The sequence below is a fragment of the Salvia splendens genome, chromosome 18, assembly GCF_004379255.2.
Source record: "Salvia splendens isolate huo1 chromosome 18, SspV2, whole genome shotgun sequence".
Taxonomy (NCBI): domain Eukaryota; kingdom Viridiplantae; phylum Streptophyta; class Magnoliopsida; order Lamiales; family Lamiaceae; genus Salvia; species Salvia splendens.
Genome location: NC_056049.1, coordinates 19580313 through 19594454, shown reverse-complemented (window position 1 = coordinate 19594454; position 14142 = coordinate 19580313). Strand labels below are relative to the sequence as shown.

At 34.7% G+C, this 14142-nt stretch overlaps 2 protein-coding genes across 2 annotated transcripts; both read right to left on the bottom strand.

The window, feature by feature from the left end:
• On the bottom strand, positions 1-1489 carry LOC121777963 (deacetoxyvindoline 4-hydroxylase-like). Its single transcript, XM_042175309.1, has 3 exons — positions 992-1489; positions 594-861; positions 1-387 (listed from the first exon to the last, which is right to left on the bottom strand). Exons 1-3 carry the CDS (start codon positions 1189-1191, stop codon positions 112-114), a joined length of 744 nt encoding a protein of 247 aa, XP_042031243.1. The 5' UTR covers positions 1192-1489; the 3' UTR covers positions 1-111.
• Positions 1490-1627: 138 nt separating this feature from the next.
• On the bottom strand, positions 1628-3585 carry LOC121777961 (WAT1-related protein At5g07050-like). The gene is made up of 5 exons (XM_042175308.1): positions 3245-3585; positions 3054-3170; positions 2484-2907; positions 2128-2279; positions 1628-2044 (listed from the first exon to the last, which is right to left on the bottom strand). Exons 1-5 carry the CDS (start codon positions 3499-3501, stop codon positions 1798-1800), a joined length of 1197 nt encoding a protein of 398 aa, XP_042031242.1. The 5' UTR covers positions 3502-3585; the 3' UTR covers positions 1628-1797.
• Positions 3586-14142: the final 10557 nt, after the last annotated feature.

Sequence of the window (14142 nt, the reverse complement as noted above, 5' to 3'; positions counted from 1 at the left end):
TTCATGAAAAGAAAGACATTTTATTTGATAAAGAATAGAAAAGAAATAGGCACACAAATAGTACATGGTGATGATGAATATGATTGAAATGCAATGCACTTCATTCACTGATTAAGGCTGTTGTGTATTATTGAGCTTGAAATACCACAGTAAAGGAGTCTTCTCGATTCCTTTCGCATATCGACACACAACGATCTCTTCTCCTTTGGCTTCTCTATAAATGGGTGGATTATTTTTGGACAGGAGCTCCTTGATCGGCCCATAAAGCCGGGAGCTCCCGCTTCCTGCGACATGCATCCTGAACACGAACGCCACCGAGATTCTGGGGCCCAAATTCTTCGCCGCTACTCTGTGGTAGGCGCTCTTAAACCTAGCATTTGTGATCAACTGCAACAGCCAACAAACACCAACATATTAATTCACTGATAAGGTGGGTCCTACTATCTACTACTAATATTACTTTAATTACTTTTCTCTTTCTCTTACATACTTTATCAATTTCGCAATAAAATTCGTATCGTTCTCATAATCTCTATTTTTAAGGGACAGATGGAGAATAACAGAATGATGCAACATCCAACCAACTTGCTTACCTCCATCATATCTCCGGAGATCACGAGAAGAGATCCGGGGGAAGGTGGCACATCAACCCACCGATCCTTGTGCAGGACCTGTATGCCCCCGATTTCGTCCTGCAGCAGAAAAGTCAGAGCCGGATAGTAATTACAAGCAAGAAACTCTCCCTTGGCACACCACATGTCTAACATGTGACTCTTCTTCAATCCAAGACCCTCACACAACAACTCAAACACACCGATCCCCACATTCTTAGCTTGCTCCGAGAATTCCATCATCGGATCTCTGCACATATAATCATCCAGTTACAAAATCCAAACCATTAAACACATATCAGTTCGCTGATTTATTAATATTAACTGACATCACAAAACATATCAGTTCATGACTCAACTGATATGGCGACAACTCATACCTGAAAACTTGAGGAAGCTCCTGCGGTGTGGGAGGGTCGGGAGCCATGATCAAGTAGAGACTGTCTCTCCAATTAGCAACGACATTCGTATAGAGATCGAAGTTGCTGTTCGGTTGCCAATATTGGAAATTATGTCGGCCCAATATTAAATAAAGGCCCATGGCCGGCCCGTCCACATGTATAATTTTCAGCATTGACATACCGACTATTCATCAGAGCTCCAACCATTCTAGATTTCTATCTCACTGCCTCTCTCTCTTGTTCTCCATTATCTCTTTCCAATATTAATTTAGTCTTGTATTATGTAATCTAGGTGTGATTGATCACCCTAATGTATATTTACTGTGTAATTAGGCGGTTGATCACCCTTCGGAGTTTAGTTTAGCTTTATTTTTGGTAGACCTACACTACAAATATGACAAAGATCATTTATACTCCTATATAAAAAGATGAATAAAAAGTTCATCAGTTTATTGAACTTATTGTATGTAATTGCGAATTATATAAATTATCTTTTGAGTCACATTATACTGAATTACTATATTGATCGATCTGATCATAATTAATTTGCTTATGCTTAGAGTGGTTTAAGTAAATTAAATTTGAAAAGAGCCAACTCTAAGTTGCATAATAGTATAAGAAAAAGTAGTTAGTTCCTTACATCGCTTCCATAATCCAACCAAAATCGATTCGTCTAAAACCCGAAATCAACAACAAAAAGTGAAAAAAAAAACTAAAAAAAATACAAAAAAAGAAGAAGAAGATATAGTACTATAAATTAAGGATGATCATGTCAAACTTGTTGATCAAGTTGGTTTGATTGGTGCAGTAAATATGGGCAGATCAATTGCAACTGCAGCTGCCTTTTCCTCCTCAATATTTCCTGCCACATTAATCCCATTATTATTATTAGTAGTAGTACTATGATTATTAGGTTTGATGACTTCTGGAATTTCTTCAAGTAAGAGTTTATGTTTGTTTTCTTGGTCTTCCTTATACTTCCCCCACAGCACCGAGTAGAGCCCCACCACGATTATAGCTGATCCAATCATCCTGTTACATATATACATTTTGTTACATATAATTGAATTCTACATATATAAAAATATGGTAATTAATTAGGTAGATTAATTTACCCTCCAAGATAGATCTTCTCCGCTAGGATAAAGGATCCCATGACCGCAACTATGATCATCATGAGCGGGCTAAAAGCCGTCGCGAAAACCGGCCCTTTCGTCTTCATCACCAGCCCTTGCACGTAGTATGATATGCTCGATGTCACTATACCCTGCTCCATTCAAACTCCAATTTAGTTCATCTTAAAATCCGAATTTCCTATAATATACTTTAAAACAAAGTCAAAATGACCTTAATTAGGTGTTGACCTTTTTTTATTTTTTTTAAATCTGCGTCATGTATTTAAAGGGGTGTTTTGACTTTAACGCGCCAGACAAAAAAAAGATGTTGAGAGAGAGAGAGAGAGTGTGCTGACCGCGTAAGCAGCGGCGAGGAGGTTCATGTCCCAGCCGATGGTCCAGACCGAGGGGTCGTGTTCCATGACGAAGGTGACGGCGATGGCTTGAAGGGTGCCCATGCCGCAGACCATTGAGGTGAGAGAGAGCTGGTGGTTGGAGTAGGTTTTTAGTGCTGCTTTCTGCAGGATGAAGAGGGATGCCCATGCCAGCGTGGCGATTATTAGGAGGATGCACCCGATGAACCAGTCGCGGTCGCTGCTGTCCTTGCTTGTGTCGTCGCTGCTGCTGCTGCTTCCGCTGGTGGAGTGGCGGTGGGCCGTCCACGCCATTTCCACTAGTGGGCCTTTGTACAAGGTCATCAGCATCGCCCCGGCCACCGTTACCACCGTTCCCGCCACTTTCGCTTGGTATATCACCTTCTTTATATTCACTTTCTCCATCCTTTTTTTCACATTTTCAGTAAATTAGTAATGTGATTTCGTCACGTTGGAAATTAAAAAATGTACAAGCAATGCATATAATACGAGGACCAAAACGAACAATATCATACTAGTTTTGAGTTCAGGTGTGCATCGACCAACCCTCACCTGAATATTATGGCCATTACGAATGTCATAGCGGGTAACATGTTGCTCATCGCACATGAAAATGTTGGTGATGTCAGCTTTAGACCAGCATAGTAGAAGTTTTGATCAATCACAGGCCTAACTCAAAAATTAAGACAAAAATTAATTAATATATAAAATAAAATTAGAGAGTTAATTAATTAATTAATTACCCGAGAAGGCCAAGGATGAAAATTTGCATGAAGACAGGGAATGTTATCTTTGGCTGTTGTTTCCTCTCGAAGAAGAAAGCGAAAGGAGCGATGACAGCAGTGGCGATAGCGTGTCGATAAACGACTAGAACGTAGTGGCTCATCCCTCCATTGAGAGATATCTTTGTGATGATGTTCATGCCTGCATATCCAAATTGGAGAGATATCATAGCAATATAGGGTTTGCAGGTGTTGAAGAAACTCCCACCACTCTTCATTTTGTTATTCTCTATCAAAAAATGGTATTGAAGAAGAGTTGAGTAGTGATTAATTACTTCTTCTTAGGAGATGGAGAGTTAAGGAGCCAGGCTATTTATAGAGGGAAGAGAATAGTAGTAATATGTATGGAATCTAATGGAATATTGGCTTTGTTATCCATATTTTGGAATAATAAGATATGGTATCTATTATTTAGCTTCATTTTGGAAGATGACGAGAAATTAGAAACAAAATTAAAGATGATGGATTACACGTAGTGATGAGAGAATAAGGCGTCTGAGTCAGGAAACAAATGGGAAAAATAATTGCATGGCGTAAGCCATTTCCCATTATGAGAATAATCATTATTCTTGTCTCAATATTTATGTGCGCCTACCACATGTGACATGTGCATACACTACTTTCTAATGAGGATGTTTAGTTCATACAATAATAGATTGATCAGAATGAAGATAAATAGATTATCAATCCCTGGGCTTATAGTTACACTTAATTGAATAATCACCAAACAAGTTTTACTAGAGTCCTCACACTTTCTTAATGTTAAAGAATCAAATAAATCACTGTCCTTAATCCTTGAATTAGATGGTTATAATAAGCTATATTATTAGACTAAGATGTTACATTATTAGACAAAAATACTCCTTTATTTTACTAGTACATTATTAGCTAAGTGATACGAGTAGGAATCCCCATATATCTACTAGTTAGTTTAGTAATTTCCTATATATTATAGGATCTTTATTTTCTTGTTCATTAAGTTAGCGCTAGTTTTATATATAGGAGTCATTGTATTCTTCTCAATCAATCCAGAAATACAATTATCCTTATTTTATTTTAAAGCTTTTATTTCAATTCTGCATTATTCTTGGTTTGATCGACGGGCAAAACTCTTGTGACTACCTTTTATCCCTCCGCCGATCGCAATCGCGACGCCGAAATCTTGTTAAGGGAAATTATCCCTTAACACTAAGTTACATTATTAAACTAATAATCTACATTATTAGATGACATGTGGCATCAATCTAACCGCTATATCTCAAGATCCAATAGACTATAAGTATTTTATTTTTGAACAATATTTGCATGTTGAAAATGAATACATCCCTCACCAAACACACACACACACACACATATATATATATATATATATATATAGAGAGAGAGAGATGTGATCAAATGCAAACTCACATCTTACGTACAAACTCCAAACTGCAATCACACGCCATCTTTGATACTAATCTGCGGTTGGGAAGGGTTTACTAAGTCAATGTCACCGGGTAGTTCATTTTATGGCACCGGGGGTGTATATGGAAATCCTTTTGCATCAGCAATTTTATACACGCTTATTTTACTCCAATCTGGTATATTCAATTATTTGTAACTGTGATGACTCCCTAATTTATCTCCATTCTCCCAAACTACCATTAGTATCATTTCATATATTAATTATTCACCATTGCAATATTAACTTCAATCTCCCGTTGATATTCATAGCCAAATTTTCTTCGACGTGCGTTTTAGTCTTCTTCTCCCGCCCAAGGGCAACATCCTCGCTTGTGTTGAAATGGAAATGTCTGACATAGATCAAGGTAGATTCTCTATCGCAATGTTATATCTGTAGCTATGGCCGCTGACATTTCATGATGACATTCTTGGTGATGCTTCCCTATCGGTGTATAGTTGCAGTTAGATTCCGAGATGACAAACCTTGATGACATTCTCGGTGATGCTGAGTTTTCTGTACTTTTTTGTTTAAGAATTGTTGAATATATAGTATAGAAGTTGTTGTTCTTGACTAAAGAAGACATCGTATGTAGATTATATTATGCATAGTCATTAGGTTATATTCCGAAATGTGTTTGAATGTGTTTTCGAAACGTAGACTTTGTGTAAGTTTATTTAATTTTTTATGCTTGTTCTGATGTTGTATACATTAGCTGTCAGCAATGCGTTTTGTCTGCTATAGTGTGCGACGATATTTTGCCAATTGGGCCGAATTCAATAAAAGCAGTGCTCTAAGATCCAGCTACAGACACGACAACAACAAATTTATATTCACACACAAGTCCATGTCAAATAATCATCAAATAATAAACGGCATTGCTGCGATAAATGATGGCCATACCACTAAGAAGACTAATGGGCCACTGAAAACTTTCGACCTATTGTTCTTCCACAGCTCCCGTGTCCTCAACAGATTGTCGAGCAAGTACCTACACCAATCGTGCTTCCTTATCTTTTGCAAATTACCAAGAATATCAACAATCCGAGGTCTGACATAACCACATGGTGAGGTCTCGATGAGTGCAGTCTCCATCAGCAGTAAGAATATCTTCTTAAACATTGCGCCCCCCCAGTTTCTTGTAGAACCTTCGTTTCTAGAACCTTTGTCTGCATCGCGTGCACATCAACCTCCTCTTCGAGTGGAATAGTTTCCAGGTATTTGAAGCCAGTGTTTAGATCACATCGATCAATTTTAATCCCCCCATTTGGGAAGCCAAAAACAAGTTCGACGTCTTTCGTGTCAACCACTAACTCAATGTCATTGGGCAGCAAAAGACTGCACCGTACGTGGTCAAAATGCTCCAAAAGCCAATACGCTAAGGTTCCTGGAACAGAGGTAACGTCAAAATCGAGGAGTCCTCCGAAGCCGAGCTGTCTTACAGCATTTTTCTGCCTTTCGTTCATAGACTTCAGAATGCGCCAAAAAAACGAGTGGTTCTCTTGATCCTTAACTGAGGTCTCTTGGTTTGTACAGGGACGCCCCCCACAGATTTCCGCTTCCCACTTGTCTCACCATCGGCTACAGCTTTACCTTTTGCTAGACGTCTCGCTGTTACATTGCAACCATCAATAAGTTAAGTCAATGACCAAAACAAAAGATTTATGTCATAATATTTCCAAAGTCAGCAACATATACTAGCAATGTCACCAACATCACATTTCATTGTAAGGGGAAATGTAAGCTATTCCATGTCATCCTCGATTCATTGGACAGCTGTACTGTTAGCGTTAATTTCATCATATAGGCAATGAAGATTAATATAAAGCATCATTATCAAAACCTGCCTTATGATTCAACATTCACATTCCAGGTGAAATAGTCACCAGCCTATTATTTAAATGCCAACCAAAATATAATTTCAACGTCAAAGGCAGATTCTGTAAATGTCAACAACATTGAAAGAATTTCAATGCCTCCAACATAGAACAGACATAATTTCAGAGAACCTTGAAAGAATTTCAGTGTCAACAACATAGAATATACATAATTTTAGTGTCAACAGCAGCTACTAACAATGTCACCACAAGTTCAATGTCAGCAACAATTAAATTCAAAATAATATGAAAAATTACACAGCATTGTGATTTCAAAACCAACCCTGTAACACAAGAAAAACATAATAGGGCGGTGGTTTGCTGGGTGATTCGTGTTGATTTTTTAAAAATCAAACAAAACAACAAACTACAACCCAAAAATCTGTGTGGGGTTTTTTGTTTCTCAATAGAACGAACATAAATGGACCCTGCATGTCAATTACAAGGGGTTACTGTGGTTAATTGCACTTAAAAAATAGCCTTGAATGTCTATCATTGACATTCAAGCACGATTCATACAGCCTACGGCGACAGGATGTCAACATAGCTCCGTATATCGATTTTTTATCTATACAAAACGAGCGGCGCATTCAATTGACTGAATAAAGCTACAAAAACCCAATTGCTTCAAAATTTCACCGCTGTTGAAAATTGGGGTTTTCAATGGAAACCTCACCTCCGGCCGAAGCACCAGCCGCTTGACCCGCTCGCCCCCCAGAACTCATGTCAGCACGAAGCTTGGCAAACGACGACTGCGTGGAGTACAGAGACGAAGCGTTGCAATGGAGGAAATTGGAGAGGTGCGTTGAACAGGCTTAATTGGTGAAACTGCGTGGAGTACAGAGAGGGGAGGACGTGATAAATGAGAGGGGAGATTAACAGCCGATATTATTGGGATTCCTTAATCTAATCGGATTTTCTATTTTCGGATTATAATTTTGGTCCCAAAAATAACCCTTAGTGACATCTTTTATAAGCTCTGTTGACATTTTTACAGACCATAAATTAGAACCGTCGATTTGATATACTTACCGGATGAGATTATAGTTTGCATAGTTTGTAGCTTAGGGAGTTTGTATATTATCACTACCCTATATATATATATATATATATATATATATATATATATAGAGAGAGAGACTTCCAAAAATGAAAACTCTTTCTTTTTTTAGGCAATTTTTTGAAAATAAAAACATTTCACTTTAGAGAACTTCTTTCTCTCTATAAAGTGAGATCCATTTTTTACTAAAGCACTTTTTTTTCTAACTCTTTCTTACTTTATCAATTTTGCATTAAAACTCATGTTATATCAAAAGTTCATATTTTTAGGAAATGGATGGAGAATATATATAATGAGGTAAATGGTAATAAGAAGAAATTAATAGTATGGCCGTACCGTACGTGTATTTTAGGAAATATCTTTCATAATTTGGGGAGGAGTGTGATCAAGATCAAGATCAAGATCAAGATATATAAAGACATAGTATTAATTCTATTTAATTTGTGATTAATAAATTTAAATTGTGTACATTTTAATGCAGACAATTAATTTATAAAAGCCCACAATGCAAGTTTCGGTTGTGAATACATATATTTTATAAGTTCGTTGAACAATAAAGAATATTGATCAGCTTTATTGAATTAATATAATTAAGTTGATAGAAAAGAATCTATATATAAGTCTTGTCTTGATAAGCTGTTAATTATTTAATAGTACTAATAAATAGCAATACTAATATAAAGAAAAACAAATCGATGATAGTTCGTGATCGAGTTGCGGAATCAAAATGGCGATATTAAAGATTTATATACGAATAAGAGAAGTGGTAAGTGGAGCACCAAATAATAAAATGGACGTCTAATCATCTCCAATAATATTCTTAATTAATATGTATATACATCGATCGTTGTCGAGTCTGATCGATTATTACAACAAATTATTTTACTAAATCATGGGATTCTTGCCTTGCAGCCCATTTGCACTACAATATATATCTTTCTTCCTCTTAATTTCCAAATTGAATTACAAATTGTGGATTCAATCAATCTGTTTCTTGCTTGGATGGGGTATCTTGATTCTTGGCATATATGTATGATTCATATATGGACTTGCTCACCTAGGTATATTCCTGCTTATTACCTATATGTATATAGAGTAGCTAGGGGGAATTAATGGAGCTGATATCATAATATCACGAATATTTTTTGAAATGCAATCATCTTTTGATTCGATCGACTTTTTAAATTTGAGGTTACAATTATGTGTAGTATAGTAATATCACTATATAAATAAACAATTCCTAGTTATCACTATATATTAATAATTGCATACTGGTCCTCTAAAAATTTACTTGTCGGTGCATATATTTAATACAGTAAGTTTACGAGGGTAATCAAATGCAAACTTTATAAATTGTATAAACTCCAAACTATAATATCTGAACCGTTAAATTTTAAGATTTGATACCAACAAATGACAAATAACGGCAATATAAAATGTTAATATTGTTAACAGATTGACATTGTGTGAACATGTTCTGTTGCATTTGTCATATGTTAACATCAAATCATGAAATCTAATAATATACTCTCCCTGTTCCAACTAAGATGACACCTTTTTTCGCACTTGTTTTGAAAAAATGATGATAAATAGTTAAAATAGGGAAAAAATAAAGTAAGTTAGAGAATATTGTAGAAGACACTATCTTCTATATTACTATCTTTTTTTACTTTATTTTCTCTTCACTTTAACTATTTATTATCATTTTTTCAAAATATTTAACAAAAAAGTAACGTGTCATTTTAGCTGGGCGTAGAGAGTAGATCTAATTTGAAATTTATAAGAAAGATACAATTTGCAGATTATCACCATGTTACTCTGTATAATTACATGTGTTTCATAAAAAGCCAATAACGACAAAATATAGTGGAGAAAAGCCATCTATCTCCCTTTGGCCGTTTTGAAATAAAAGTCTCATTATTGTTGAGTTAGTAAATATCTTTTCATTCCGTGTAAGAAGAGGAATACTTTATTTATTTATTTTTCCTATTTTGATAAAAGGATGATGAAATCCTGTAATTCATGATCAAGTAATTAAAAAGAGTTCCAGTTAAATAAAAATTAGCAAACTCAAATAAGCAAAGATATAGAATGCCAACAATAAGCAGCAGAAAATAACGAGCATTAAAAATCCAAAAAATCTCAATAAAACAAAGACTCATAAAGTCAAAATGAAGGAAAAGAATGGCACCATACATTTGTTGCTTCTATGTCCCTTCTTCCTATCTCCACTTTCGACGAATCCTCGCAAACTTATAATCTTATTCAACTACGAAAATGAAAATTCAGGCTCTAATTTTAATTAATATTTCAAAAGTCATTCATTTTGAAAGATTATATTTCATAATATTTATGAGTTATAGTCATCTCTCTTTAACTAAAATAATCTTGGCTTCAGTTTACGTGAACGCACCATTTTGGTGCAAAATCCACACAATAAAAGGGTGCCATTATTGGATAGGCAAGTTTCCATAATACAGCACCAAAAAGTTCATTTACTGTTAGCGTGATCGTCTATAACACAATGTCTATATATTGATCAAGAATCAGTATTTAGAAAATGAAAGATTTAAACATTGATATCATCTGCACCATATACAAACTTGGCCTATTATAATTAAAATGTTAAATAATGGGGCTTCTTTAAGTTAATTTCCTAATTGGAAAGTGGAAATTCAGATAACATTCGGTCATTTATATAGGTGGCGTTCAGTTTTCAAGATAAAATAATAGTACTAAGATATAATCTAGATCATAGTGTTGAGTTGTGAATTTATTTTAGTCAGAAAGGGTTAGCTATGACTAATTATCTCATGATTATCTATTTAAGATTGATCAGTTGTGGGATTGAATGTCATGAACTAAACACACTACATATTTAATCCCGGAATACAATCTTGCGAACCGAATTATCAAGGCTTTGCTTTATCTGTCTTTTGAGTCATACTATAATTTTCATTGACTAGAAAGAGTTTGCGTATGTCCAAATTTATTAGCTTCATAAAGTGTAATATAAGAATATTTTATTTTCTTCATAGGAATAAAGCGTAATTTCATACTATAAGGTATAGGTACGTAAAGAAATAATTTAAGTCGAATAAGTTATGAACATTTTGAGTATTCTAGGAGAGAAATTTATTTCCGAGTATGTGACAAAATTACCAATATATCATTTTTTTTAGTATTTTGGTAAAAAAAAACAGATGACACTAACATATTTGCAACCACCAAATTTAGTACTACCTCGTCTTTAAAAAAATAGTAGAAACTTTTGAATCGACATAAGTGTGAATGCAAAATTGGTAAAGTCAGATAAATTAAAGGAATTGGTAAAATAAGAGAGATAAAGAGAAAAATAAATAAAGTAAGAAAGAGAAAAAGAAAAAAAAATTGTGAAATTAATGTTAGTGGATTATGGAATCAATTTCCTAAAAAAATTTTGAAAGTTTTTATTTTTAAGGATGAAGTAGTGCTTTAGTAAGCAGATTTATAAAATCAATTTCACTTATTCTAAATTTATGACTAACTTAATTTTTTTTAGCTATATGGAGTTCTGCAATTTTTTTTTATTTTGAAAGCGTTAAAAATCTCAAATATCTTAATAGTCCCACTGGTTAACATGTTTCTGCGATACAAGAACATGTTTCATTTTAAATCTCTAACTATTTTTCATTATAGTGACGTACGTAGTTACAATTTCTCCAAAATAGTGCTACTTACAATGATGACATAACCATTAATTAATCAATCGTGCTCGTGTATTATGGTATATATTCGAAGTAACAATTTAGCAATAAAAAAATTGCACGTAAAACTACATTTGTATATATGGATTGGTTTGCACTAGGATACGCAACAAATAGTATATGTTCCGATTTCTTTTTTATTATGTTAGTTTTGTTTTGGATATGTCAATGATGTCTGACATGTTATTCTATATGACTCGATTAAGGCGTCACCTTAATTATAACCATTTTTATATTTGAAGCTGTCGATATCTCAACAGCAAAATGTAACAAACAAACTAATAAAATTCAACTCAACAAATTAAATGGTTGCACTATCCTAGTGGAATACACATATCAAACCACCAAAAAATTTAGTTCTAGGCACTGATTGTCACGTTAATTCTCTTTTGATGCTGACTAATTGATTAACAATTCTATTTTGAAACCCTAATTTAATTAACAACACCCATCTCCACAATTAACCAATCATAATTTTAATGCTCATGAGTCATGACTAATTGATTAACCAATTATGGCTACTAATTTTGAATCGTAAATTAGCTAAAGTGTATATAATTGTACTACCTCCGTCCCAAGTTAGGAGTCACATTACTCTCTCTTACTTTACTATTTCTCCACTTTAACTATTTATTACTATCATTTTTATAAAATAAGTGCAAAAAAGTAAATGTGTCTCCTAATGTGGGATGGAGAGAAATAATGAACTGGAATTAGGAAATTTACTAAACTTAACTAAAACCCTAATTAACCTTGATTATTATCGATGACCCGATCGAATGCCTATACAATAGATATAAATAAAGGGTTGTGATCAATTGAGATTTTTTAGCCTAATTGAGAATTGAGATGCATTATCAGTCACTCCTTTTTATTAAATGAGTGGTCCAGAATTTGTCACATGGAAAATGTTTTTAGATTAATTAATTATGAAAGGGCAGAATTGTAATTTCATGGTACATTTTATTCAATAAATAATTTTTTTTAATTTTAATTTTAAAATTTTTTTAAAATTTTTTAAATTTTTTTTTCAACTACATATACAATTTATGTCAACTACACACATATAATGTCAACTACATATACAATTCATGTCAACTACACACATATAATGTCAAGTTGTTGACATTTGATGTGCAGACTATTGACATTTGATGTGCAGACTATTGACGATAATACCATCGAGTTGACATAATCTACTTACAGTTGACATTTCGAAAATGTTGTGGATGAGTGGCTGAAAATGCATCTCAATTCTCAATTAAGCTAAAAAATCTCAACCTAACGTGACCCTATAAATAAATGAATATAGATTTCACAGTTTTGATGTCATTAAAGCAAACATTAGTGACACGTAGCGATATAGAGATATATTAGGAGGATCAACTTTATCGTAGGATGTAGAGTTATAATAAAGCAACATTACATTCCTACTGAATAATTATATGTTTCCAATTAAACCCCTTTTTAACAGAATAATTAAGTTGATACGTTGATTGATCACTTAACAATTTTGGTACATCAATTAATGTTGCTAGTGCTTTACCAAATCACAGTTATCACACCACCGAATATTATTTTTGTGATATTTGAATGAAATAATTTACAAAATAGTATCCTATAACTTGAAGATTGATACTTTGGGATTATAAAAAATTAAGACAGAAGACATATATATGAGTCATTTTAGTTTATCCCCAAATTAACTATAATCAATATTACAACTGTAATAATGGAGTGCTCATTTCAGTTGGAAGAAGCTCGGCTAGAAAGGAGTTCGGTAAGCTCGGCTTACCGAGCTGGAACTAGCCGAGAAGAAGAAGGCAGAAGTCGGTAAGCTCATCGGTAAGAAAGCTCGGTAAGGAAGCTCGGCGTTGAGCTGGAATGAGCCGAGTAGGAAGGAGTTCGGTTGTAAGCCGAGGAAGGAGTTCGGTCTTGAACCGAGGAAGGAGTTCGGTCTTGAACCGAGAAGGAAGAAGCAACCTAGCCGAACTAGCCGTTGGAGCAGCAGTTAGTTAGCTGAGATGTAGCGGTTATTCTTCTTGCTTTCTTGATTCTTCTTGTAGTTAGTTAGTAGCAGTTGCTACTTGATTATAGAGCTTTAAATAGCTCACCGTGTATGTAGTTTAGAGTAGAGTTTAATCAATAAAGAGTTTTCCAGTTTTCTCTCCAAGATTATCATCTTCAATACTCAAAGTGTGAGTGTGTGTGTTTTCTGCATTGTGTGATCTCATACAACAGTGAGTGTGTGTGTGATCTTATTGAGTGTGTGAAAGCCTTGTGTGTGCGAATCCTAACAAGTGGCGCCGTCTGTGGGAAAGGGATATTGAAACTGATTTGCAGAGGATCAAACGGTTTCAGAGATGGCAGCAAGGCTTGATGCAGAAAAGTTCACAGGCAAGAATGATTATGGCCTGTGGAAGATGAAGATGAAGGCGGTTTTAATTCAACAAGGCTTGACGGCAGTTCTTGCAAAATCAGAGGAGAAAGGAAAGGCTCCAGTGCTTGATGAAAAAGCTCAGGCAAAGATGGAGGAAATGCAGCTCAAGGCACATTCTGCAGTGATTCTGTGCCTTGGAGATAAGGTCTTGAGGGAAGTTCAAGAAGCCAAGACTGCGGTGGAGATCTTGGACAAGTTAGATGAAGTTTACTTGGCCAAATCCTTGGCTAACCGGCTGTATCTCAAGAAGAGGCTGTATGCCTATAGTTTTTCTGGAGATAGGTCCATCATT

Bases quoted from the DNA above. Each gene is read 5' to 3' on its own strand.
- LOC121777963 (XM_042175309.1), bottom strand. From the start codon at position 1,191: ATGTCAATGCTGAAAATTATACATGTGGACGGGCCGGCCATGGGCCTT. The intron at 862-991 runs GTATGAGTTGTC...TTATATGTGCAG, and splicing joins GAGCTTCCTCAAGTTTTCAG to AGATCCGATGATGGAATTCT. The intron at 388-593 runs GTAAGCAAGTTG...TGGCTGTTGCAG, and splicing joins TCTCCGGAGATATGATGGAG to TTGATCACAAATGCTAGGTT.
- LOC121777961 (XM_042175308.1), bottom strand. From the start codon at position 3,501: ATGAAGAGTGGTGGGAGTTTCTTCAACACCTGCAAACCCTATATTGCT. The intron at 3,171-3,244 runs GTAATTAATTAA...TTTTTGAGTTAG, and splicing joins TTCATCCTTGGCCTTCTCGG to GCCTGTGATTGATCAAAACT. The intron at 2,280-2,483 runs GTCAGCACACTC...TGAATGGAGCAG, and splicing joins TCCTCGCCGCTGCTTACGCG to GGTATAGTGACATCGAGCAT.